This window comes from Lutjanus erythropterus, chromosome 8, assembly GCF_056507025.1.
Source record: "Lutjanus erythropterus isolate fLutEry1 chromosome 8, fLutEry1.hap2, whole genome shotgun sequence".
Taxonomy (NCBI): Eukaryota; Metazoa; Chordata; class Actinopteri; order Lutjaniformes; family Lutjanidae; genus Lutjanus; species Lutjanus erythropterus.
Window position 1 is genome coordinate 21930325 of NC_139324.1, and position 27837 is coordinate 21958161.

At 37.1% G+C, this 27837-nt stretch overlaps 2 protein-coding genes across 2 annotated transcripts in view; both read left to right on the forward strand.

The window, feature by feature from the left end:
• The window catches only part of LOC146322804 (interleukin-1 receptor type 1-like), a 32818-nt gene extending 31371 nt beyond the window's left edge, over nt 1-1447 (forward strand). The window contains exon 12 of the mRNA XM_084724907.1: nt 599-1447. Within this exon, the coding sequence (XP_084581033.1) occupies nt 599-904 (306 nt within the window). The 3' untranslated portion in view covers nt 905-1447. The remainder of the gene's footprint in view (nt 1-598) is intronic.
• A 4282-nt stretch (nt 1448-5729) lies between these two features.
• il1rl2 (interleukin 1 receptor-like 2) lies at nt 5730-23791 on the forward strand. The gene is given in 11 exon segments (XM_084724909.1): nt 5730-6083; nt 12514-12727; nt 14095-14260; nt 15168-15371; nt 15622-15667; nt 16351-16477; nt 16909-17048; nt 19380-19526; nt 20687-20851; nt 22027-22233; nt 23462-23791. Coding segments are annotated over 11 exon segments (1677 nt in total). The 5' UTR covers nt 5730-6016; the 3' UTR covers nt 23656-23791.
• Nucleotides 23792-27837: the final 4046 nt, after the last annotated feature.

A 27837-nucleotide genomic window follows, 5' to 3' on the forward strand; every position in this document is an offset into this window, starting at 1 on the left:
TTACTACCCAATGAAAGCATGTTTTAATTTAGGCTTTTTCACTGAAGTATGTACCAGAAACACAACCATATTATCATCCATCGCACTGTTGTGGTCATATGCGAATTTGGTAGACATCGCTCAACCCTAATTCAAAGGTTTACTTATTTTTCTAGTGAATTAAATCAAAACAATACGTTGCCCCTGCCTTTTTCCTAAGAACTCAAATTTAGTGCTTTGACATAATCGCCTATTTATTGGATATAATTTCATTACAGGAATAATGAATAATAGAAATCTCCCATTATCTGCTGAGAGTTTATTAGCCCTGACATTTATTGTGCATCCCTTGTCATGCATGCATGTCTGTCAGCTTACTATAGAGATCTTCTGCCCCAAAGTCGCCACAAAAAATGTGTAAAAAAAAAAAAACAATACAGTTTCATAAGAACACTCACAACACTTGACTAATTGTGTGGTAATTGCATCTGCTCAAAAGAGAAAAAACATTGTCACTGTCATTGAGTGCTTCATAGATTAATTTTCTTTAGTTCCAGTTCAGTTGTCTTTCGTTCATGTCACATGGTCAGCTAATTCTAATTCGAGCACTGTATTTCAGGTGGTTCTGGTCGAGTTGGAAGAGATAACCCCGGCTCAGCTGGCCCTCTTCCCAGAGTCAGTGCGTCACCTGAGGAAGAAGCAGGGCGCCGTGTGCTGGTGGAAGAACCAGAGGCCGAGGCAAAGATGGAGGACATGTATGAGAGAGAGTCACAAGGAGAAGGACAAGGAGAAAAGTGGACAGAGCACGCAGATGTCGCCATCCCTCTCCCCTTCTGTCAGGTTTTGGAAGGAGATGAGGTATCACATGCCAGTGAGGGGCAAGAGAGCGGTGTACCCGGAGAAAACTGCCCTGCTGAGCTTATGATGGGGATATCATATCTATGGGTTAACTGGTTTCCAATGCAGATGTGTATGGAAATGAATCCCCTCACACACCAGAAGCGGCGATGTGCTCACTGAGTCAAGGTTACACCACAAGTGCACAAAAACGTAGCCTATGTACAAATGTCACGACAGAGACATTTTTCTTTTAGCTTCCAAAATGTGTAACATCTCAAGCAGCACATCTGATAGCAAAAGATCTGTAATTGTGCCATGACCAGCATGTGCTGAGGGGAGAAAAACTCATCGAGGAAGGGTGGAAGATGTTTTGTTCATGGACTCAACAGCACTAGCTCACACCTGATGTGTAGATCATCACAGAGTCTGCGCTCTCCTGAGACTGCCTGAATGCTTGTATCGTTACATGACTTGCTGACGTTCCCTGGCAGATGGAGACTGAAGCATCATGTGGAAAAAGGACGACTGATGACACCAAATGAAAATGTGTAAAATGTACATATGTATGATGAAATGTGTAAATATGTAAAAATGATAATTCCCATAAGAAGTCAAGCAGCAAACTGAGTGTCATAACAAATGTGTTGCCATTTATATAATGTTAATGAAGAGCAACAGCCAAGGGAGGGAACTTTATGAAAATGTATTTATTAGACTTGCACTGATTAATCAGCAATGCTCGGAATCGGGCCGGTTTTCAGGTGACAGGCCCTGACCGGTGACCAGCCGGTCAGCGTTACAAATCCGATTCTGTGCCGGTCATTGTCACACACATGTTCTGCACGATGGTCGTGTCATGCGCACAGCAGACAAACTGACCGTGATATCACCACTGCACTGATAACAGCAACACACACTCAGACACATGCTTGCTTGAAGCTGGTGTCAGCGACAGATTCCAAGAACAGGATAAAGAGAAGACAGACAGTCTACAACGAGACAGAGCAGCTGACAATGTCACAAAACAGCCGTAAACGCTCTAGCTCTTCAGGCTAATGTTAGCCAGCAACAGACTGCTGTTCACAGATGGACAGTTAAAATCTCACCTCGTGTTCTGGCTATAGAATAAACAACCTGTGTTGATGTGTCTCCTCAAATATTTTCTCATCCAGACTCGTTTAACTTCTGCATCTGTTTTTCTCACGGCAAAGTTTTACTGCAGCAAACTGTTGCACCGCGTCTGTCTCTGGTTTGTTTACATCTGCTCACGTCCCACAAAATCCTGCGAGATTTCATGATCTCGCGAGATCACGTTCACCCGATTCATAATCTTGATATAAAACTATAATAAGGCCTAACTGTAACCTGGAGGACTTTGGAGAAAATAGTATTTAATGAATATTTAATAGTCAGTGTCTTTTTATGAACATCCAATTTAATTTTTATAAGAAAAGTTGCAAAAATGTTTGTGAATGCTGTCAATTACAGTTCTTAGAAAGACTGAAAATCAGAATTGGCCAAAATTGGAATCGGTAGGTCACACCCTTCAAAAAATTGGAAATCAGAATTGGCCAAGAAAATTGAAATCGGTTCATCTCTAGTATGTATTATTACTAAATACATTTACACAAGGCCAAGTTAAAGTGAGGGGAAAAACACAAAATTTTTCAACATAATGATATTAATATCATGCTGTGCAATTTTTATTATTTTATATCTTCCATAGAATTTGGTTCTTAGCAATGTGCAAAAGACAAAAGAACTTCTCTGTATCTGTACAGCTATGAAACAATTCATTTTACAAAAAGAGTCACTGTATAAAAGCTTGACTATTCAGTCAATAAATGGGACATTTGCAGAGGAAACTGTGGTTCCAGTGATTGAGTGTGTAGACCATAACCTACATATTTCATACTATATACTTCACATTTCTGCTGAACAGTTAACAAAGCATATTGGAAAGGTTAAGATTATCTTGGCCAATGCTGGTTCCAGTTAAATTCCAGATATTATGGAAATTCGCTTCAAAAGGCTGGGAATCTACGTGAACTTGGTAAGATTTTTGTCAAAGTTACATAATAATGTAGTTATGCAGTTGCAAACACTATTGAAAACTATTTTCAGATTTGGAGTGAGAGGAAATTTGATTATTGTTTCACTTCTGTCAGTTCACACAGTGTGAGATGATCAGTCAAGATTTTCAAGAATAAGATCTTAATCTTTTAATCTTAAAATAAGCATCTTTAAAAAACCAACAATACAAAATGTTATTTTGTGGAATTTATTCTTAAATAGGTATATACACAAAATTGACGAACTTGAAGTATTTGCATTGGGGTAACATACATCTGTGACTGCACTTGCATTGGGGTAACATACATCTGTGACTTTCATATGTGGAGCAAATGTGGTCTTGTGGCCTATATTTCAACTACAGCTCTACTGACTTGGGGATGAATCATTGAAGTGCACCTACACTGCAAAACAAGTAGTACTTTTTTTGTTGAGTGGAAATTACATGCAAGCTTTAGAGGAACAGTATAAAAATGCTGCAGAGACGAGAGGTGGGAAAACCCACCAGCCTGTAAGAAGATTAGTACAAGAGAAGCAGCTGTCTTCAAGTCTCAGGTAAGTTTAAATTATGCCTTATTTTTATTCCCGCCAGGTTCTGCTCTAGTCTACACTATTTTAGCTCTTTAATGTGTTTTACTGTGTACTGCGTGTGGTCATGTATGGTCAGCTTATATAATGATTTATGATGATTCTGCCTTACATCTAGTGAGACAAGATAAATATAAGATGATAAGACAAGATATTATATAGACAGATATAATTTTTTTCAATACACAGTGTCAAGTGTAACTGGTTTCACACTGACTCAGTTATTTTTAAGGTTTTTCCATCAGTGTATCTCTTATAATGTCATAATATTCCTGTAGTCCATTTTGTGCCTTTTGGTACTCAGTGTTGAATTTTAATAACTTTTTAAATGAATGCAAAAGAATATGTAAATGCCTAATTATGGAACAAACACTCTGACATGATATGTTACAGTAGTCAGTCCAGTTGAAGAATTACTAATGCCAAAAAACGAGTATCAGATTTTATCAGACTGCATCTAAAATCTCCGATATAAGCGCTCTGATAAGCAGTCCATTTTCAGCTCCAGCACTTCTATCCACTGTGACTCTGGTTGCTGACTATTGTTCTTTGTTTGATTAACATGACTTGATCAAGCCTTTTCTAACATTCCATACTACAAAATAAGTAATAAAACTATGTATGATTCGTGCTGATATCAGATCGGATCGATCGGTATCGGCCAATATTCAAGGCTGCAATATCGGTATCGTATCGTATGTTTTTTTGGCAATTAAATAAATGGTACCCATTCTATTCAATTTGCAAGTCACTGGTGCCATAAGCCCCCTAACAGTGTATGTATATCTGCATAAGGATATTGGTGGCAATTAGAGTTGCAAATTTTGTGCATATTCCTTAACTGATAGTTGAGCACATTGATCAATAATCGATTAATCATTAACAATTAAAATGATACAAGTCACTTTCTTTTCTTTGTTTAGGTTTTATATAAAGAATTCTAGTTGCAAGTTATCATGAAATATCATCATCAATTATTCATGAAGCATAAACCATTTAAACAAACAGAATAATAACATAATATGGCTCTTGTCCACCTGTCCTTATTCAATAAAAATCACAGTCGAACAGAACAATGTTAAATGGGGTAAAATTACTGTAATTTCTAGACAAACAAAGAAGATCAAATCAAAGTCTGAGCTCCAGATGCAAGGTACGTAAAACATTCACTGTCAGTTAATTATTTTTTATTGGGTTTAATTCTTAGCGGAAATTAATTGATTTAACATCCCTGGTGTCAATTCAATCCAATTCTTAAATAACAGCATTTTATTGCAAAGTACAGTATTAACTATGATTGAGTCACTACATGAACTCAATTGTATTTTTTTCCAGGATACAACATACATAATATCCCAACTAGGACTGGGCACTATAGGCTATCCTATACCCTAAAGATGACTTTCATGATGAAACACTGGTTAAACAACAAGGGGGAAAAAAAGAGTAGTCTTTTCAATTGTGGATACAAGTGCCCTACCAAGCAAACAGGCTATCGATATTATATTGATATCATTATATGCGTGCAGATCTATCCTAGATTTTGGATACTGTTATATCATGATATGGTCAAAGTATTGTCTGCCTGGTTTTAAAGGCAGTTTGGCTGTAAAGCAATGTAATTTTCTGAACTTAACAGACTGTTCCAACTCTTCTATTATTTACCTTTACACACTTTTTCCTTACCACTCACATTATTGGTGATTATTCCCCAAATATCTCATTCTGTTAATATTTTGTAAATGTACCAATAGACATTCCTACAATATTATTGCCATATCAATATGGAGATATTTGGTCAAAAATATAAAAAATATATATGTCCGCTATTTGAGAATGTATAGTTAAATATACACATTATATTACTTAAAGGGCTGGATATTTACTCAGATTTCCCAAATCTCGATTCAATTGGAAATTTATTCGGTTAGGGATATTTCAGTTATAATACCAACTTTGCTTGGATATGAAATATTTCAGAGAACTAATTCTATACATTGTACAAGAAATCCTCTAACCTGGTGCATTATTAAAATATTAAAGTTTACATTAAGAACTGACCTCAAAGCATTACATTAACGGTGTTTCCCCTACCATTGTTGTGGGGGAGAGCTGTGCCCCTATTTGTAAGCCATATTGCACAGCCATAGTCCCAACAGCAGTATTGGGAGAATACAAAGAGTGAATGGCAAAGACTGTTGATTTTATCACACATAGAGAAAGATAAAGTGACAGAGATAAAAAGAGAAACTGACAGAGAGACCTCCTTTAAATGTTTGACCTTTTCCTCATAAATACCAAACAATGGAACTTCCTGGGACTTTACTGGGAGTGTTTCAGCCCTACCTCTCTTGTGTCAACTGTCTAAACGGCACCTCTCACTTCCCTTCATCAGATTTCAGTTTGCCTGTCAGGAAATGTGTCAAGAAACCTTACTTATAGCGGAGAGTCAGAGTGGCTGAACACATGAGCCATGTCTGAGAAATCATATAGGACTTAAACGAAATGTAACCGTTTTTTTCCACAGACAAGGACTATGGCAGCGGCAGGGTGGGTCTTCATGCTGGCTGCTCTGCTGTCTCTGGCATGTTCTGTTGCACACAGTAAGTACTGATCATCACAATTCTTCTGAGCCCTTTACCGACGTAGAAATGGTTCCAAACAACAGAAGCTGCTTTTCTTAAACACAATTCTGGCTTCTCAGGAAATTTAACACAAAGCTGTTGTACACTTCTTGATTTGTAAGTATTTGCTGACTCTTAGGTTTGAGCATTTTCAGTCCAAGACGGACTGGAAGAATACTTAACATATAATAATTACCATGGTCCTAGGGCTGTAGGTTGGGGGGAAAAAAAAGACGACTAATGATATAGAATCACATGTGTAGCTGAAAACCAAAATTTTTAGCATGTGTTAAGTAATAAACTAAATGTTACAGCACAGGGCTTGTGTTGCAACACTGCTTTTCCTGTTTATAACCTGTTAAACTGGCACTTGAGAACTCTGCTTTTGTATGGCATTTAAGGAGTTCCCTAAGACTCCACACTAAAAGTTTTTTAGTCTCTGTCTTTTTCTCAGTCAGAAAAAGTGTTAGCCTCTGAAATATGAAAGGACAGTTTTGTCGTCTTAAAAGAAATGGGCTCTAATAAGCCAGGAGGTGTGTGGAGTAGGCTGTGGGGCAGGTGGAACAGCTTTGGGGGTGTGGAGTAGGCTGCACGGTAGGTGGAACAGCCTTGGAGGTGTGTGGAGTAGGCTTAAAGAAAGGTGGAACAGGCGGTATGAGAACACTGTAGGGCAGGTGGAAAACCTTAGAGGTGTGTGGAATAGGCTGTAGGTTCTGGCTCCTTTGTGACCGCTGCTGCCCTGAAATCATCTTCTTCAAAAATGGCCCTTTTACATGGCATAAGGCCACATGCCCTGAACCCTCTTACCCTTTTTCCTGGCTGCGGACTTTGCCAGGAGCTTCACCAGGAGTAGGGATGTCCCTGGTCACTAATTTCCCTGTCAATTAATCACAAATTTTAATTTAGATTATTTGACTAGTCTTACAGTAAGAAAATACTTGAAAAGCAGTTAAAATTGAGTATAATTTATTAATTGATAATGTTGAACCTCGTCTGAAAAAATACTGTGTGTATTAAGAGCTATTTAAAGCCTTTAGTCACAGTTTACAATCGCCACATTGTATTTTAAATGCTGGTGAAGTGTGTGCCACTTTATGTTATACAATACAAACACTACAAATTAACCTACAAAACATGACAACAACTTGCTTAATGCTTCATTTTCTCAGGCTGAAAAGGATCACAGTGTCTGCGGGTAAACAACACTGTTTACTTGGAACAGATGTTAGCTGCCACACAGTGTGGTTAACATTAGCAGTACTAGCAGCAGCTGCTCTGCTTGCAGGTTAATGTCCGTGCCTGTGCTGAATGTGGTCACACAATGCTCCCGTTGTTATATAACAGTTTATTCTGTCATAGTCTACATTCAAACTTATTTTCATTTTCTCTATCAAAACACTGCCAAACCACGCAGGTTTTACAAGCTGTCATCTGTCTGACTTTGCTGACAAATATCCGGGGTTGGGTGGGCCATTGGGGCATACACACTGGGCAAGAGGAGCTGCCATCTGACAGGGCCACAGCCACGACTAGGAGCGGACAGCTCCTAAAATATTGCTATATAGTTTAACTCGACTAGTATTTCTGGTGCTGACTAGCGAAGGTGGCAATGTTTAAAGCTCCAGTAGGCAACACTGTTATGGTATAATTGAGAAATAATTGCATAAAAACCTTTCAGCATATTGTAAATCAGGTGTTCTGAGAGAGAACTAGACTTCTGCACCTCCTCTATGGCTCTGTTTTCAGCAATTTGAGAATATGCCCTGTGACTGTAGCCTTAAACCAATCACAGATCTTTTCAGACCTGGGGAGCTCGTCCTACTAGTGCAGCTGCACGTGCACATCGCTTCAGTGAGACCCTGAATCAATGACAGAAACTACTGCAGAAAAGTGAAATAACAGAAGCCATTAAAGTATTATTCAGATATATCTATAACAATTATTTTGACTGTCACAAGAGATGAATTTAATAGATTATAATTAAATAGGTTTACAACTGTAAATCTCTACTTTCACATTTTTCTGGTTGAGTCTTCCGAAAAGACATCAGCACTGTGTTTTCAAAGGAAACTGTTCACTCAGTGTGAAGTTACACAACAAAAGACAGCTTTACATGGAAGGCTGAAGCAATAAAAATCAAACTATAGTGGCTTTCTGCAGATTGGTCAAGTTTTCTTTCAGTGACAGTTCTTTCAGCGCTACAAAAGGAAGCAGGGAACATTTTATAAACTCTCCATGATGGAGTAATCAAGACTTCTCTGACATCAATGCAATAAGTCAGCTGATGACTTGACAAGCTTTGTTGTTAACAAAAAAAACAAAAAAAAAAAACAAATCAAACCCTGTTAAGAAATGTGAAGGAGTGTTGTGATACGTTGTAAGCAAGTATAAAAATAAAATATACATCACGTGATTTATGAGATAAAGCTGAAAATAAATTAAAACTATAATTTCCCTACCTGCCAAACAATATTAAATTTAGAATTATTATTAGAATTATTAGTTTTATTAAATCAAAGATTTAATTTGAGCTCTTCGGCCTCTTAATTGATAGCAATAAACTGACACAATAAGCTGGTAACATTCATTTATTCCGGTTAGTGTCTTACATTAAAGCTGTATGAGGCCCTCCATCAGTACCATTTAACTACGCCTATAGAGGATTTGTGGGCTGCGCCAGCAAGTGGCAAACCACAGCTCTTCCTCTGCATGCTTGATTTGACAAATCAAAAAGCTTTTATAATATCATGATACAATATATGATACAATATGAGGAAAAAAAACTGTAAACTCTACCACAACACAAAGTGTTACATTACCACACAAAACTGTTCACAGCAAGGTCTACAGATTATCTTGAGTAATCAGGTCATGATTTCAGGAAAGTGACACAGTTTTCGAGTTTTAAAATGTATTTCTTTGGCGCTTTGAACACCACAAGCCATCTAGTTCCACTATATTTGAGAGAAGGTACACAGTTCTATAGCCAATAGCTTCAAAAATCAGCAACTGACATCAAAAATATCTAGACAGATAAAAAGTACTTCATGCCAGCTCACCTGAAAAAATTTGTTTTTTATCAAAAACAGGTAGTTTTGATTATGAGGTGAGCTGTTCCATTAAACATTTCTCTGCCAGAAATAGGAATCATTCATTTGCAACAATGTTAACCTGTGAAAAGTCTAGTTTGTAAATCAGTGAAGAACATGCATATGCTGAAAAATATACAAGCTTGCCTAATCTTCAGAGATGGTTATACTTAAAAAGTCAAGAATGCCATTATCAACCACAAATTACAAACATAAAGGAGTGCAAACTGACAGGTAGCGGAGAAAGTACATATACATCAGTTCTAATAGTCAATATAGAATTGTGCCATTTGCCAATAAAAACAATAAATATCACACATCTAGTACAAAAACATTATCTGTATGTCAATACAGGGCTTACTCAGTAAATTTAATCAGATGCAGAAAAAGAGACACAAAGCGACTTGAACAGCAGTCAATCACTCACCATGTACACCTGCACATGATTTCATATATAAATATATAAATATAATAATAAATATATATACACATATATAAATATAAATATAAATATAAATATATATATATATATATAAATGAAAACAAAATGCTGTGATTTCCAAACTAAATCCATCGGTCTGCTAACTCTACCAAACTTGCACCAAGCCTTTTTCTTTCATCCAAAGGCTAATGTAGTAAACAAACAATGCAATACAACAACAGCTACCAAAACCAGAAACAAAACAAAACACCAGCCATGACAGAAAAATACAAAAAACTAAAGGTGGGCTAGTGCAGTGTTTCCCAAATGTTTTTTCTGTGGACCGACTTTTGAAAAATGACAAACCATCCCAACACAAATCTCAATAGGTATTACCAATAAATCTTGAGAAGAGGTACTTTGTGCATAAATGAACGTCCCTGACCACTTTTACTGTAATTTCTTCATCACCTTATACCATCTTGATATGTGTTATTGAAAACATATACATGTATAACATATAGTTATATACATATAGTTTAAAATGAGAAATTAATGCATTCAGGCCAGGCTAACAGGCCATCTCATTGTTTTTATTTATTCTTTGATCAGGAAAACAAAATAAGACATTTTAGAGTACTTCATAAATAAGCCAAACATGTGCATTTAGCCAGAATTAACAGGCTCATGATTTTTCCTTTCATCACTAAAACGACACAGACATTTTAAATTTTAAATGTGTGGAATTTCTTCCATAGTCTTTTCAATTCCAACGCAAGTCAATGTTTTCTGTTCATACACCAAATAATCTCAATGACACTTTTTCTTGGAAAAGCTGGTGACCTGCCTGTAGCACATAACTTCACAGCCATGGTATTCACTCACACTGCTGCCACACTAACGAGCTAGCAATAAACACACAGGTGTCGCCGAGTTAGCCATCTTACCTTGTGTTTGCTCTGTCTGTGCCTTCGTCTGTGCAGAATCTTTGAATTCTCTGGACTCTCAATTCCAATGTAGATAAACAAGGATAACTCATAGCCTGTTTAAGCTAACAGCTAGCTAACATATCAGCTACAGCCTCACAGTCCCTGCATAACATATCTCACTCTTTTCACCACCGAACTGTTCTAAAAATGTGTCCTTTCACACGTTATTTTCAACAATATTATACTTGTGGTTGTCTACTTCTTCACTGTTTATTTCTTCATCTTGCTTTATAGCCTGTTTTATTCCCACTAAGTCGGGTCTGTTTATACTCTCGAATACAACATCCGAGGTTCCGTTTTCCCGCCATCGAAATATTTCCTGTGCTGCGTTCAAGTTCACGTAAATAGAAACACCCCAGTGGGTCACACGTGGAGAAGTTATTATAAAACTGGAAAAATTTATCTAAATATTATCGATTCATTTATTTATTTACTTGTTAATATTTATTTATTTACTTAAAATCGTGACCTTTTTATTCTGGCTGTCTTTGGATCTCTTTCTGTCATTCCAACACCCATTCTCCTGTGAATTATATGAAGATCCATTAATATTATATAAATATTTGGCCACATAAAAGGAATATCCGAGTTGGAAAACATGTTTAGACCACAAGTTGAAAACAGAAATAATACACTAATGCAACAATTTGATCACAACTACAAAAATATCCACTGTAACAAACCCAATATCAACACTAATACAATCGATGCAGCTGTTTGTGCTATACTGTAGGCCTATAACTGACATGAACTAATATTTGTCTTTTAAAAGTTGTTTTATTTTATTTTATTTTAACCAGTTAACTGGTTTATTCAAACTATGTTTGATACAAAGGCACGTTCGTTCTTCCCATCCTGCCGTTCTACATGAATGCAGCATTACAATGTGACAGTGCTGTGCAACAGTGCCACCATGTGGCGAGTAAAGTACAAGCATGAGGGTGTAGTGTTCATTCAGAATTTAAAAAACGACCTCAGTAACCCTAAAAAAAGATTAATATGCATTTTAAGCGTTTGTTATTGCTTGTATTCTTCTGGTTTTGCTGTTGTTATTGTACAGTTGCTATTCAAATTACTTGAGGCATTCATTGCAACTGTTGGTGCTGCTTTCATTTCCTTATACTATCTTGATGCATGCATACAGACATGTTAAATACTTAAAAAAGAAAGAAAGAAAAGAAATGCATGTATTTAGGCAGAGTTATCATTGTTTCATTGTGTTTATTTCCTCTCATCAACAAAACAAATGTAAAGCAAATTTGAGACAACTCAGAATTTAAAGGCAACATACTGTGATAGATTTTTGAGTCTTGAGCCCAACTGTCTCAAGACTCTTTATTTTACTTTTACTTTTCTTCTTTAGAAAAAAATGGTTCTTTGAGATTTACAAACTCAGAATTTCTGCAGAATTTCTTCCATAGTCTTTTTATTTCTGATTTCCAGTGTTTAGAAATGACTGGGCTCTAGGAGCACTCTACACCATTTTGCAGTTGAAATTGGGTCAAACCACTGAACTGTCGACAACAACGGTTTCATTCCACTTGACCTTTTTAAAGTGTGGGTGATCAAAGTAAGCATCGCTGCCATTTTGAGACTTCGGCTGCAGATCCTTCATTTCCAGCCTTGGCTGTGAAGTTTTCGTCAGCGTTGTTTTTGTTTTTTAACATCATGAATGTCTTCACACTTCACCTGTACAAGATGATTAATTTGTATTACTGTTTTTAGTGTTTGTTTTTGTGTTGTATCCTGTGTTTTATCTCTTAAAAGCCTAACCAGGGACAAGATTGAAAATTAGCCATAGAATTAACAAACCCACTCCAAATTATCTGAACTATCCCTTTAATGTTCAAGGCTTTCTCTTTGTCACTGATTGACAACTGACTGTTGTGTTTTTGTGCTGTCACATCCAGACCACAGCGGGGACACAGATACCTACTATGTGAGCGTCGGCCACCTTTTCGTGCTGAGGTGCCTCGTTGGTGATGCTGACAGCGACGTAACATGGAGCAGTGGAGGGAGGGATGACCTGGGCCCACTGCCCTCTGGCGTGGAAGTCAGGGACGGGTTGTTGTTGTTTCTACCCGTGCAGGTGTCTCATGCTGGATCCTACACCTGTGAGACAAGGTATTTAAGGTGTCTAATGTTTTGTCCATGCCATTCATGTCAGTGAGGGCAGGTAAAAAAAAAAAAAAAAAACAGAACTGCTGAAGCAAAACTATATCCTCCAAAATATCATAAACTATAATCTGTAATTCAAGGTTTTAATTTGATTTTCTGTTTCATAAACTATGCAGTGTAACATGATACAGGTAACCTTTGTTTAAGTTTAACTGGTGGTATAATAGTACCCGTGTATGATTTTGTAGTGTGTGAATTTTCCAGGAGCATCTCTAACTGACCACCCTGCTCCAGTGACTATAGTTTTCCATATATCCAAATCTCTTTGGAATACTCCAGGATCGGACTGGTATCTGTGTCTGGCACATTTTTATGTGACAATGCCTCTATCAGCCCAAGGGGGGCGGCAAGCTCATTTTTATCTGCATCCATGCTGGTTGATTATCATTTCCATTATCCCAGTGTTATTATAAAGTATAATCAACAGCTCTCTTGATTCATCAAAGACTGAAACTGATAAGGTTTTGTTGTTTTTTGGAGACTGTACTTATACTGTTTAAAGGCACAGGACACAAACACAATGTGTAGTCTGAGTACTACTGTCTTCTTTAAAGTACATCCTGGGCTTTCTAGTGCTGTAACACACATGAGAATGTAACGAGCACATCTCCTGTCTTTTCAAAATGTCAACATTTCAACTTTTTTTTTTAATGTTAGGAATTCTAAATAACATTATCAAGAAAAAATATGTTGCTATCTTTATTTATATCCAAATGACTTAATCTATGTAAAAATCTAAATATTAAAAACTTTTTTCTTTCTGGGTCTCAGGAGGCTATAATTTTAATTAGGGAAATAAACAAACAAGTTGCTGATACTGTCATGCTAACATTTATTTCACTAAAATTTCACTTGAATCTGTTTTTATTTTCGGTTTCCCTTATCATTGTTGATGCTTGATAATAATTGTGGGGTGGGGGAGTGTGAAGTTTTTTTCAGCTCATGAAGGAGGGCATGCTAGAAAAAGGTTGGGAACCACTGGACTAAACAAATGAGAAAAGAGTACGCAAAATATTGAACTTTTTCTTTCAAACCAGTTTTAACATTTTCATTTCCTATCGTCCATCTTATTTTTTTTCATATTTAAACTATTCAGTAATCTCTCATCTCGCCACTTTCACAATCATTTCTCAATAATAACAATAATGAAATAATGAAAAAAAAATTCGCCTACAGCTTAATATCATTCCCCACAGAGACCTTTTATTTTTTTAAATAATCAAGACCCATGCAGTTTAAGGTCATATACAGTATGTGTGAGCTCAGGTTGGCCTGTCCTGCAGCTGTCTCAATGTTTATCTCCTTCTTTTTAGAGACCAGGCTGCAAAGATGATGACATTTGGGGTGTCATTGTCCAAAGGGGAGTGTCCTGATCCACCTGAGAACATATCAATCAAAATGGGACTTAATGACCGTCTTCCTTGCAAACAGGAAGAGATCTTCAGATTGAATAACACAAGAAACATACGATGGATGAAGGTACCTGCAGCTCCGTGACATTTATTGGTAGTTTTCATTTTCACGTGCCTTACTGTAGGTCTTTTTTTTGCTTTAGTTAGCTTCCACTTCAGTTTGTTTAGAGTACAGAGGAAGCATGCTGCTCATTAATACCAGCGTGCACCAAAGATTAGTAAGATTGTTGTCATACATTGGGTTAGTCATCAGTTATGCAATTATACAAACCAGCTGATGGAAAAGAATGAAATGAAGAGTGGACAGAAACCAGTGAAACCACAGCAGTAGAAAGAGCAGAAATTTCATAATCTAAGCAGGAAAATATAAGTCATTTATGTTCATCTTCTGGGGGGGAATGTGTTGTTTATTTCTGCCTGACAGCAGATTTTTTTGTTTTTGATTTTGGTTTTTGTGATTTCTGCAGTATGTCATGTGTGGTCTGGGTTGATAAGTGAAACACTGCCCCCTTCTGTACACATCAGGGACATGTGAGATTATGTTGACATTTTATATTTTATATATTATATCCTGCACCCACAGGTTAGGTTCAGGTTTCAACAGTGTTATACTGAAAGTGTGTGGTGGAAAACCCAGCAATTAAATTTGAATAAGATATCTGCTGATGACGCTGGCATTAGTTTTTAAAATTCTGCTGACACTGTACACGTCTTGCTCGAGAAGCGGCCAGTATTGTACCAATAGTCCAATGGAAAGCTTGAGGGCCTTCTGCCAAACCATGTGATGGTAATGCAGCGTATTCTAATAGAAGTAAAAAACAAACAAGTAGAAGTAATAAAAGAATAAAAAGGTTAACAAATAGATAAAAACTGTTGCTTTGTGTGTGTGACTTTTCAAAAGTGTTCTATAAATAAAGTTTGTCTTTATCATCACACTGCGAAACAATAATAACAGTCTATATGTCTGTGTGAAGGACTGCCAGCCAGTGGAGCGGCACGGGAAACCTGTCCCTGTTGATGAGATGGGCTTCCTGAGACTGCCCGGGGTCTCAGAGGAGGATGCTGGGAAATATACCTGCCTGATAGACATTAGCTTGGATGGCAAGAAATACACGAGTGCGCGCAGCATCCAGCTGACTATTGACAAAGGTATGTACTGAAGATGCCTTGAGCCTGAAGTGTGATTGTTTTATTTAACTCTCCTGTTTTGACATTATCTCATATTTAAATCAAGAAGCCTCTTAAGTTATTATGGGAATGATTAGATTATCTGTGATGCCATTTATCTGAAATACATCAGTAGGTTATTTTAGGATTGTTATTTTAATGACTTTAATGACCTTTTCTATTTATTTGGATTGTATTATGTTGTATAGCATTCGATTATTTTCTCATGTGTCTTTAGGGCCTCCAGATGTTTATTATGAGCCTTGGTTGTCGTACCCTGTCCAGGATGTGGTCATAGTTGAAGTGGGCAAGTAACACTTTTCACAAATAACCACCAAACACAGCGTTATAGTTACACACACACACACACACACACACACACACACACACACACACACACACACACACACACACACACACACACACACACATACTGTATGCCTGTCAGGTTTGAATTTACCATCAATAAAACTGACTCCAGAGATTACAGTACTTTCTAACAACAAAGAGAAAGTTAGATGCAGGATTACAGGTTAAATAACCTGTTACTGAACTGAACTTCCCCACTGGTCTATTGAAACTCTATACTTGAAAAGAATGTAGTAGCTTTTTAAAACCAATGAATAACACTGATCAAGTCAATATTCACAAATTTTCTAGATGTCAAAGCAGGGCTCCAATAGAAAGCTGTGTTTCCCTGTACATTTAATTTAATAAATTGTATCAATTTACTTTACTTTTTTCCTCATGTATACTGGCTTATGGCATTATAATGCTTACATATTGCAAATTTGAAGTTAACAAAATAAAGGACAATGATTTCATTGGGGCAAAGAAATTTATAAGTATACTGTGTTTGCAGTCTGCAAGCTCACCGCTTGATGCCGCTAAATCCTACACACTGGTCCTGACAGTGACAATTTGATGAAACACCAGGATGTGTAGAATAACAGCTGCTTTGTTTTGTTTTTTTAATTCACTGATGAGCAGGTGCAAGAGCTGAGCTGATCTGTTTAGCCTACATAGGCAGAAGTGAAGACCCTGACACCTCCGTGTACTGGACTATTGACTCTGAGTTCTCTGACGACCTCGAGGAATTCAACGAGTCCTGGATATAGTGAGTTGTTGCTTCAGCCTGTACACAGACCTGAAAAGAGCAGGAAACAAAACAAGATAAACACATAAACGCATACAAAGACTCAGAAGTTGCCTAATTGCAAACACTTCACTGTATTAAGCTGGAAGCCAGTGAGCAACAGTCATTGCCAGCCGTTAAATAAGTTTGACAGCCAGACATTTAAGTTAAAACAAACAGGAATTAACAGAATTCCATAGAGGCCACATCATCTTTGCAGACCACAGTATCACTGTAATCTGATCTTTCTGCCCGATGATTGTTAAATATTGATAATGCAGCTTTTAAACAAAGGAAAGCACAATGATATACCATTTTCATGACTTTCTTGCTTGACTGCCTAATTTATAAACTGACTACCTTATGGCTACACAATTTGACAGATTAATGGACTGATTTATTGTTCCTTTTAGTGTTCATGACCATGGCAGCGTGTTCATTAAGTCCATTCTGTCCATCTCTGAAGTTCTTGATCAGTTCCTGAATGTCCCCATTCGTTGCTTCGTAGAGAACCCCGCTATAAGGAAATATGGCTTGGTGTGGCTTCGAGAAGGTATTCTCTTCTCTTTTCTTCTCCTCTCCTCTCTTCGCTTGGCTTCTCTTTTTATTCTTATCTATTAAAACTTTACAGTGAACGTGCAGGAAACATAAACTTCACTATCAGCCCAAAGGAGAACAAAAAAATGTTTTGAACTATGTCACAAAGACATTTCTTATATAATTTCAGTAATCAATGCCACAATTCTTTTGAGCTCATAGACTCAAAAGTTGGAGTTTATCAAAGTTATATATTTGCAGTTTGTGTTACATGTATGATTTCATTACAGTTAAACTATTGATATTTAAGATAAAGTTAACTTAAATATTTCCAGTAATGCAACTTTCATTCACCCCATTCATTGCAATATGTTAACAGAACTGAATAGATTTAAGTATATATATATATATAAAAACATTATTTCATGTTCAGTAAAGTTCACAACACAAAAGAAAGAAAACTCTACTGGCACTCAACATTTTGAGGTTACTATAACTTCAAAACAAATTTTAAGTTTAACTTCTTATTACATTTAATTAATTAGAGCATTCAGATTTACAGACCTCTGGAGGTTAGTGCTTCAGCCTTGAAGCTGGTAACTAGCTTTTCACAGTGTGGACCAACTCTGCTGTCAAGAGTGCAGGATGATGCTGTAGTGATTTTGCATGAATAACTTTGGCAGTGAACACAATACACAACCTTACACTGCAACCTGAACTTATATGAACACTAAATGGGTGACTTAAAAGACAGTCTTCCCCACACTATGACTCCCTTTAGTGCAGTTTATTGGAACACACACAAGTTATGTAAAGTAATACTATTCAGAGGAGCTGAGTACATGAGGATGTGCTGATAAAACTGCACTTAAGGGAGTTACAGTGTGTGGGTGCTTGTTTCTATTTTCATTGCTGTCTTCTATTGGTCTGGCACCTGCCTTAAATGCTATGTGGATGTTCATGACTGCATTGTTCATTTACTAAAGTAACTTCACTAGCCCTAATAGCATGCACTTTTCTGTGGCTGAAATGTGCTGGCACTTCTTCTCACACACTGGGCAGGGGCAGATCTGGGAATTGAGGAAATCCAGGGCTAAGCCCAGAGACTGCGACCTTTTTTTTTTTGCGTCCATGTGCAGCCAAACAACTTTTTTTTGCTTCAGCACCCACCAAAATGTTTTTGCGCCTCTACTGAAATGTCTTAAGAACTTAAAGTGGACAGAAGGCACTGAAGAACACATATTAAAGCACAAAAGTCCACACCTGTTAGTGATGCAAACTAAGTACATTTACATCAAGTACGATACTTATTTTGTAATTTAATTCCAAATTATCCAACAGTATGTTTCTTAACTACATCCCAGAGACAAATACTGAACTTTTTAATCCACAAAGCTGAAAAAAATGCTGTTTTCTGACTTTTTAGAGACACGTGGTTCTCACAGGACAATGATACTAGACATTAAATGGTCTTATAGACCATGATGCATTGCTGTAGATTAAACTAGCCACAGTGGCCTAAAGCCCTGGGTGTGTCTGTAAGCAGACCACAGACAGACTGCAGCACAGAGGAGCATCAACTTAACGTTACTGTGAATGAATGATATCAAACTTGTTGGGTGAGTTTCCAAGCCTTTCTTCATGTACACTTTTGCAACACAGATTTAGTTACAAATCAAATAATTTTACTTGTAGACATTTCGACATTTCTATATATACATGTTGTACTCTGGTACAGATAGACACCGTCTTGTTATCATAAATTCATAGTGTGAGTGACACAAAACAAGGCCAACAGGAAAACACAACATGACCCACCTCTATGAAAAAGAAAGGGAAAGGACAATGTACAAAGATCTGTAAAGACCCTATGATCAGTTTGAGGAATGCACGAGGGATTAATTGAAGAAACTGAAATAAATGGAGAGGTTGTAATATGGTCCCAGATCTCTAAAGACATTTTAAGGGTTAAGTCTTGTTTAGTTTCTGTCTAAGGACAGAGTTGAAAAAGAAATAAAGTGCCAAGGGGGCTGTTCTGTTCTGATCTGTAAAGCCAGGAGTTTAAAGGTTTCCTAAAATGTTCCACTTTAGTTTTTCAGAATTAGAAAAGAAACGTACATGAGAAAACAACGGACCTTTGTGTCACACAGTGTTGCATTTAGTGCAGTTTGACTCCTAAATTCCATCTGCTTCCCTCTTGTTTGAAATGTAATATACAAACAAACTGCTAGTTTCCTACAGATTTACATGGAGAATTCCTGAAAGTCTTCCCAAAGCACTACTTTATTCTCATTTTGTCATATGATATTAATATTTACATTCCTCTCCTTCGTCTTTGTCTCTCCAGCCGACCACAGTGCCCTTTATACCAGTGTTGCTCTCTGCCTCGCTGCCTCCCTGGTTATTATGGCCCTGCCTGCTGCCTTCCTCTTATTCAAAGTAGATATGGTGCTGGCTTACAGGAAACTCTTGAGACATTTGTCCAAACACCAACGTAAGTTTTTATCCGTATGTGTGCTTTTCTGTGGAAACATCTGACTGGATACTGATGGGAATTCTCTTATTTGCACACGTCAGCAGATAGTTCTACGGAATGTGAAACAGGAATATAAAAAGGTAGTGAAAGATAGACTGAAATAGTTGAAGCGAATCCTTAACCCTGTAATGCCTGACATATCAAATAATTGTCAGAAAATTCAGTTTTTGAAATTGAAGTGTCTGAACCTTATGACAAAACACACAAAAAACATTTTCTATATGATTTACATTTATGATATTTTGTTTGTATCATATGTGATACATTAGGCTTTCATGAAAATTCATTGATCACAACAATTTTTAATTTAGAAATGAAAAATGTAATTTTGCGTATTGCTTTAGGAAAGGTTGTCATATTTAATTTGGTTTGGTTCTTACTTTCTTTCTTTCTTTTAAATGGGAACCTATTTATTTTGTATTATAGTTGCAAAAAACAGTTTGGTCAGCATAATCTAAATTGGTCAATATAACATAGAAATTACTTGCTAACAGTTCTTTCCAACATCTAAGTGACCATAATGAGAGTAGGTTGCGTATCTTAACATCTCAGTTTCTACTCGGAAGATGACATGTCAATTTTTTATTAGTTTATTTAACTATGTATTTGTGATTGAATACAAATTGCATCATGAAATTCAATTAAAAAAAAAGATTGTGGGATTCACATATGAATTATGATGAATTATTTTGTATACCTGTATCATATTCAATACATTTCCAACACAAAATGAGGTACAAAATATGTGTTGTATTACCAATAATTAATCAAAGGTTGTTTAAATACAGTGAATATTCATATTGATGTATTAGTAACAATAGCACTATTATTCTCACTGGAACTTTATCAAAATAAGCAAAGATTTTCCTGCCAAAAACATGTGAGTTACTATGTGAAGGCGTGTTGGATTTTACACTCACAGGCTGGCTGCTGCCTGCAGTATACTGGTAATCCACTAGAGGGCAGAAGACGTGTCAGATTAAATACAGCAGGTTTTTCAGGAAAGTTTTGATCATATTGATGTTGCAGAGGTTTCAGAAACTTCTCCATCAAATATGATATAAGTGGAGTTGAAAAATGCAATGATAGTCAGAGACACTGCTGTCTTCTCCCTTCAGCTCCAGACGGGAAGCTCTACGACGCCTATGTGAGCTACTTTGATCCCAGCAGCCAGAGCTCAGATGAGATGGCGAGCTTTGCCCTGCAGATCCTGCCTGACGAGCTGGAGAAACATTATGGCTACTCTCTGTACATAAGAGGACGGGATGACTGCCCTGGAGAAGGTCAGGACACTTTTTATTGCAGTCTAATAAACATGTTGAATACATTTCTTACCTCATAAAACATCTGCAAAGCCAGGTACGGCTAGTGACAGAAAGAAATTCTTCAGGGTAACTTTACATAATCGGTGATCTCTAATGGTAATCATGTGACCCACAGCAATAAATGGCAGAACTATCCTTGTCTTTACGACAGAAAAAACACATTTGGGATACAGGTACTTTTGCATATTGAGCCACTAATATCAACAAATCAGTGATACTTGACTTGTTAGTGACCATTTTACACACACACACACCACCTTTTGTGCATTAAAATTTATTTGATATGGGTAATCAATCACAGTGAACAATTCACATTAGTTTTATTTTTTCATGTGTTATTTCTCTTCTTAAGTCCCGCCCCCTTTTTGCTCTGTGTTCCAATAACAGTTGAGCCAACATGTTACCTTGGTCAACTTACTCCCTTTCCTGCAAAAGTATTAATAGGTTCACATCTTAAGTTAGCTCATGTTAGCAAAAATGCTAGATAGCTAGTTAGCTAATGTTAGTAAAGTGCTGGCTAATTAGTTAGCTATTGATTTATGTAGACTGCTTAGCTACTTAGCCACATAACTTAAATGCAAAAATATGTCGCTTTTACAGGTCCCCAAGTCTTGACTACCTTGAAAATTTGTTTTTCTTTTAAGCCTAGCACATAACATGTCCAGTGGTGGCTCTAGACCAGTTTCACCAGGGGGCCAGACTGGGGGCTTTGTTTATGTATTTATTTATTTTGTCAGAGTGGCACATTTGCCTTGGGTAGTAATAGTAAACAGAGTAGTGGCACACAAAAAACAACATAAAATACAATCTCTGGTATTCGTTTCAGTAACCTGGTGTCAGACTCTTAATATTGACTAAACAAACAAAGGTGCTGCATTCTTTACTGATGCACATTGCCTTCCACACCTTCATGAAATTAAAACGATTTGATGCCTAAAAAACAGAGGATGTTATACTTTGGAAGATGGAGTTTTAATACAGGTTGTACTGTAGATAATGGGCCAAGTAAAACACTCTAGAAGGTTAAAAATACCCGACCTTCAGCTAAAAACCACGTTATTTTTAATCTGCAGATATGGGAGTTTACTCAACGGTGATGACTTGTTTCGTTTCCTGTGTTTTATCTCTTACAGCGGTGCATGATATCGTTGCTGCTACAGTGGGCCAGTGCCGCAGACTGATAATAATCCTGTCACCTGAGGTAGAATGTTCCACTCACGACAACAAAGCGGAAGAGCTTTTGAGTGACAACCAGAACCAGCTGTGGAGCTACGAGCAGAAAATTGGGCTTTACGACGCTTTGTCCCAGAATGACCCGCGAGTGATTCTGGTGGAATTCGGTGAGGAACAACTCTGGTGAAAACGAAAACAGCTGTAGTCCGCTTACACCTTATGAATCTTAATGACTGATATTTGACATGTTGTGGCATCAACAACAAGCTACACATACATAACATGATCCATGAATCCAAATTTTTATTATTTTTGGGGCTAAGTCTTTTACTGTGCTTTGCTGATTTGTATTTCCATGACTACTTTTAGTTTGCTGCGCTGCAATGAGCCATGCTGTTCTGCGCAGCTCATTGCACAGCTCAGTGCCCAAGATGGTCCTACTTGCTAGGACGTGTTTATCCTAGAGAAGTGTTATCCACTGCGATACAGCCGCTCGACTCGTGCCTCCTCAAGCTCGTCTTCACTTAAAAGACACAACTTCAAGTGGGTAGCTCTGTTGTGAGGGAAAGAAAAAAAAACCCCACCATGCTGGACTCATGAGCTGAGTCAAACTGAGTCAAGCCAGGCCAGCTCTGTGAATGGAAAAGGGCCATTAGTCAAGCAAGTCTCAAGTACTCAAATTTGTGACTTTAGCCTGACTTAACTCAAGTCCCCCACTGCCGGTCACAGCCACACACACTCTCATACACACTTGCATGAAGTTGGCGTTAGCGATAGATTCCAAGAACATTATAAAGAGAAGAGAGACCGAGCGGCTGACCAGTTGAGTGTAACTGAACGATGATAAACTAGCTTTTCATGCTCATTTTAGTCAGCAACATGCAAAATAAAATCTCACTTCCAGTTCTGGCTGAAGAATAAACAACTTGTCTTGATATGCCAAAATATTTTCTCATCCAGACATTTCACTGCAAAACTTTGCCACAGCAATCTGCTGCTCTATGTCTCTGGTTTGTTTACATCTGCTTCCACATGAGATCACATCACATTCCCTATGACATCTAAGATGGTACATAATCCTAATATAATAATATAATAAGGTCTGGCTGTAACCTGAAGCAGTAAGCAATAAGTGGAAAAACTTGACTTTTTTGGTGGGCAAGTGAAGTCTGATTGGGTCTAAAAAGTTGCTTTGTCTGCAAGTGTGGAACTAAGTCTAATTAGATCCAAGTTATATGTCTGTTAGACTACAATCAAAGTATCAAAGTTGAGTGGGCCAGGAGGTCTGAAAAATTGTTTCAATAAGAAATTATTGTGAAGGTTTGATAAAAACAAAGATGTCAATTTAACATGTTGAATATATTTATTTATATTTATAAGTTCTTTTCTATTCAGATGGTCCAGTGGATTACAGTTGCCTGCCAGAGTCTGTCCGCTATATCAAGAGGAAACAAGGATCTCTGAAGTGGAAGAAACCCTCCCTTGAAACCCACGAAGCCACCAAATTGTGCTCTAACAGAAACTTTTGGAAGAAGCTGAGGTACTACATGCCTTCAGTTCCTGCAGGGACACTCCAGACTATTGTCTAAACCAAGTGAAAAAACTTTTTACAAAAATAGTTTTACAGATGGGATCCATCACAGACATTTGTCACACACTAGTTTCCTGGAAACATTTATTCTTGGCGTAATCAGACTGGTTATCTTGTTACGGTGAATTTTACACTGTGTGCGGTCATGTCGAATTCTGCTGGATTTTTTTTGCTGGTACAGAACAGGAATTACAGACTTTCATCCTTTGCTTTCTTGCTTTTTAGTGTTTTCTTTTATCTTTTCTTCCCCACCTTTACAAATGATTTATGAAAGTGGCAACATGGTTCAGAGAAAGAGAGACCTTTGAAGAGCAGTTTCACTCTGTTTTCAGTAGTTAGATAATGAAAGTCACAGTGCGGAAGAACACTGATGAAGATCAGCAGACTTTCAGCTGCCTTTTCCTGCTTTTACCCCAGCGGAAAACACTACCATTCAGTAGTTCAGTTCACAGTAGCCCTGCAATAACAGGGTTGACCTAATTTTTGCTTTGAAACTATTGCGTGGGTTCAATAGCTGACAGCTTGCATATGCAGGCCAGCTACTCTGTGTTGCAGAAGTATTTCTGAGGTATTTGAAAGGATATATGGGTTTATATTCAAAGACATCTGTGTTCAATATTTATAAGATTGCCGTGAATTGGCCTTAAGAGTATTAAGCATTTCCTTTCCCAAGTAGAAAGTGATATAAAACTATTTTTATTACCTTTTTGACATTCTGTACTGTACTACACATGTGGGTATCATCCCAGGTAAGTGTGTGACCTTATGTTCTCTTACTTAAGTTATTGTGACTCTGAATAAAATGTGTTCAGAGAGATGATTAAAGACACTTGACCATTAGGGTTAGGTGTGGGGTACTGTTTAGATTGTGTCCATTCTACTGTCACTTCCAGTATTGCTTTATGATTCTGGGTTTTAATCAAATCCTGGTTACGATTCTTTGAATATACTGTAATTTAAATGGGGAAAGAAACCTAAACATGTTAATATTAAAAAAAAAAAGTTTATTTTCAGCAGATTTATGCTGCTATGAGCATTTATGTCTCATTAATGTTGAGAAGTGTTCTGTGACTTTTTTTTTTTTTAACAGTCATATAGATCACCAGTCATATTTAGTTAGGGTGGGTGGTATATTCTGCCAGGCCATGGATTTTACGATACTGCCATTAACATGATAAATGTTTAACCATATTAAGACTAATGATTTACTGTGGGTACAATAACATACAGGTAGAGGGCTGCACATGTACGCGTAGAACTGGAGTTACATCAGGTGACTGCTCTTTTTTTTCATTAAGGTTGACACCGGTGCATAATGCAGACTCTCTAACAAGAAGATGTAGAAGGTAATATTGTGAGCAAAGTGCACCAATTACTCTGTTGTTAGCTGCAAGAACAAACATAAGTATTTTTGTACCACCATACAAGGAACTGACCAGTGAAATGTCCCAGAACAGGAAGACTTTTGTGTATGCATAAAGTTAACCATCTTTCTAAACGATGACCAATACAAAGCAAGCTTCAAAACTGAAGCTCAGGGATCGCTCAGTACTGAGCAATATTGGGGGTGAGTCGAGAGAAATTTTGTAAACCCTCTTCTGTGTGATCCACACTAGAGGCTGACGTGTTAGGAATCCTGCAGGACATGGGATTCCCATTGGATTACCACAGGATGGGAGACAGTTTCACCATTTATCATGGGACGGGAACAGGATAAGAAAAAAGTCACTGTGAGTAGACAGCAACAGGAAGCAATGCACTATTTTTTACAGACAGGTACAGAGGAACTGATAGAGAGCTGAACATTGTGATGTCACAGTGAAGCTGACCTTTGACATTTTGGATATACAATGTGATAATATTATCACATTAGATATCTGAGTGTAATTTTGTCATAATTAGCATATTAATCTTCAGTTATGACAAAGAAATATGTTTAGTGGTGTCACATGACCTTAGCCTTTGACCTTTGATCAGTAGTATTTGAGTTTACCTGAATCTATTTTGCACATTGCAGTATCTCTCTACACTGTTAACTTGCACCTTCAATGTCAACATTTTGCACTCCTACATTAAACTGCACAGTTCCTTCAACTATCTACCTATGTATATATCAGTAATGTTTGTAAATTTTGCTCTTATATATTGTACATTTTTTGTCACTTTTGTTTTTTCTCATGTTTTATTATGTATTCTCTTTTACTTTTCTATTTATGCAGTTTTTACTGACAGTACTATCTTTATTTATATTTCTAGTATTATGTCTGTATGCACCAACATGCTACAGCAAATTCCTTGTAATGGACAACCTACTTAGCAATAAAACCATATCTGATTCTGATTCTGGTTCTTATTCTGAGATTAGCTACGGATAAGATGTAGTTCCAGTCATCACACACACACACACACACACACGCACTCACTCACACACACACACACACACACACACACACACACACAGAAGTGATATGGTCTCCTCCTTGCTTACGTCTGACAGGGATAAAATACTATGATCTGATGATAAATTTCAGTGATACTTTCAGTGATCCTGGTTCCTGGAAATGGAGGTGTTTTGCCAGACTCATTCGTGATATGTAACATCCATGAAGTGATATCTTTTGTATTGCACATTACTGGCTGACTTTCTGGAATCCACCCTGCCTCATGAGAGCCAAGTGGTATTTGAGAGCCTGCTGAGTTTGCCCTCAGATGGAAAAATACCCTCTAAGTGCCAACAGAACCATTATGTTATGTTCATGCCAGGGTGCAGTGATGGTTCTCAGTTCTCCTCAAACACAATTAGAGGTGGTGTGTATGTAAACAATCACTGCATGCATCATTATGAAGTTGATGTTGAATTGAAGTGGATATTTTCCTTTTTGGCATGTACATCAGTGATGGCATGTCCACCACAGGTGCAGCTGTCTGCCTGAGGATTTGAAGTTTTCTTTTCTGTCTCTGGAATCCCATTAGAGAAACCTCCTGACTTGCAGATCCTATGTTAAATGTTTGGTAGCCATGGTAATCAGTGTTAGGACCACATATAGTTATTAATTCATATGGCTACTCTTTTATTGCTTTTATACAATAGATGCAGGATACGGTGGAGTGTCTGCTATTTTAGCTCACTCTTTTCTTTTATCACCCAGGTTAGCGTTGGTGTAAATGTCCCCAAAAGATCATCTTTTAATTTCTCTACAGATGTCACAAAAAAACGCAAACTCATCAATGTTTTTGATTTTATTATTATTAAATTATTATTATTTTTTGTATCTTTCAAAGTGTTGCAGGGTGTTTTAGTGATTGTAAAACACAACAGTTACAAAATTGTTGATCTTGTTGAGATAAGTAGTATCAGTTGTTATGTAGCAGGATGTCGATGATGCTAATGAACATTTAGTATATTTTATTGATAAAAGAAATAACCCTTCATGAAGTATCATCGACATGGCCTCTCTAAGTAAAGGAACAGGCCCTCAAGATTTACAAAGGATGGACACAGGAATGCTGAGTGCAAACTGGGCGGTAAACCCAAGCCACTTTGTTGTAGTAAATTCTGACCTAGAATTAATCCTGTTTAAGAACCTATACTTGCTGATCTGGACTTCATTTAAGAGCCACAGGGCCTAAAACCCCCAAAGGCTGAGAGCAAAGTTTGACTCTTTAAACTATAAACTACAATTTGCCTTATCCATTGGGAACAATGAGCACAAAACAAGTAACTTGAACGCGTAAGAGGAAATACACAAAGGATAAAGAATCTGACTTTGCAATTTCTTTAGAAACTAAAGAAAGTTTCTCAGTTGAAAAAAAAAATCACACGGTGCAGCTTTACATTCTGAAATTGTCTTCATGCTTCATTAGGTGCTTCATCATGTTAGTCATATTCACAGTTTTTCCTGAAGTAATACTTCCACATTTAGCGCATTTATTTTTATCAGACACCATACGTGTGTAATGTAGCCATACCTTTGAACAGTTTGGTGGCACTACCATACAAACACTGAAGGCCCTGAAAATGAATTGGCAGCAGTGTGTGTGCACTATGCATGCAAGTATTAAAACTGTAATCCCACTAATAATTTTTGTTGCATTTTTGCAACACGTATCTTCAGTTTTTATCTGTAACTGTAATGGAATACAGTTACCTTTTTTTTTAAAAAAAAACAAAAAAAACTAA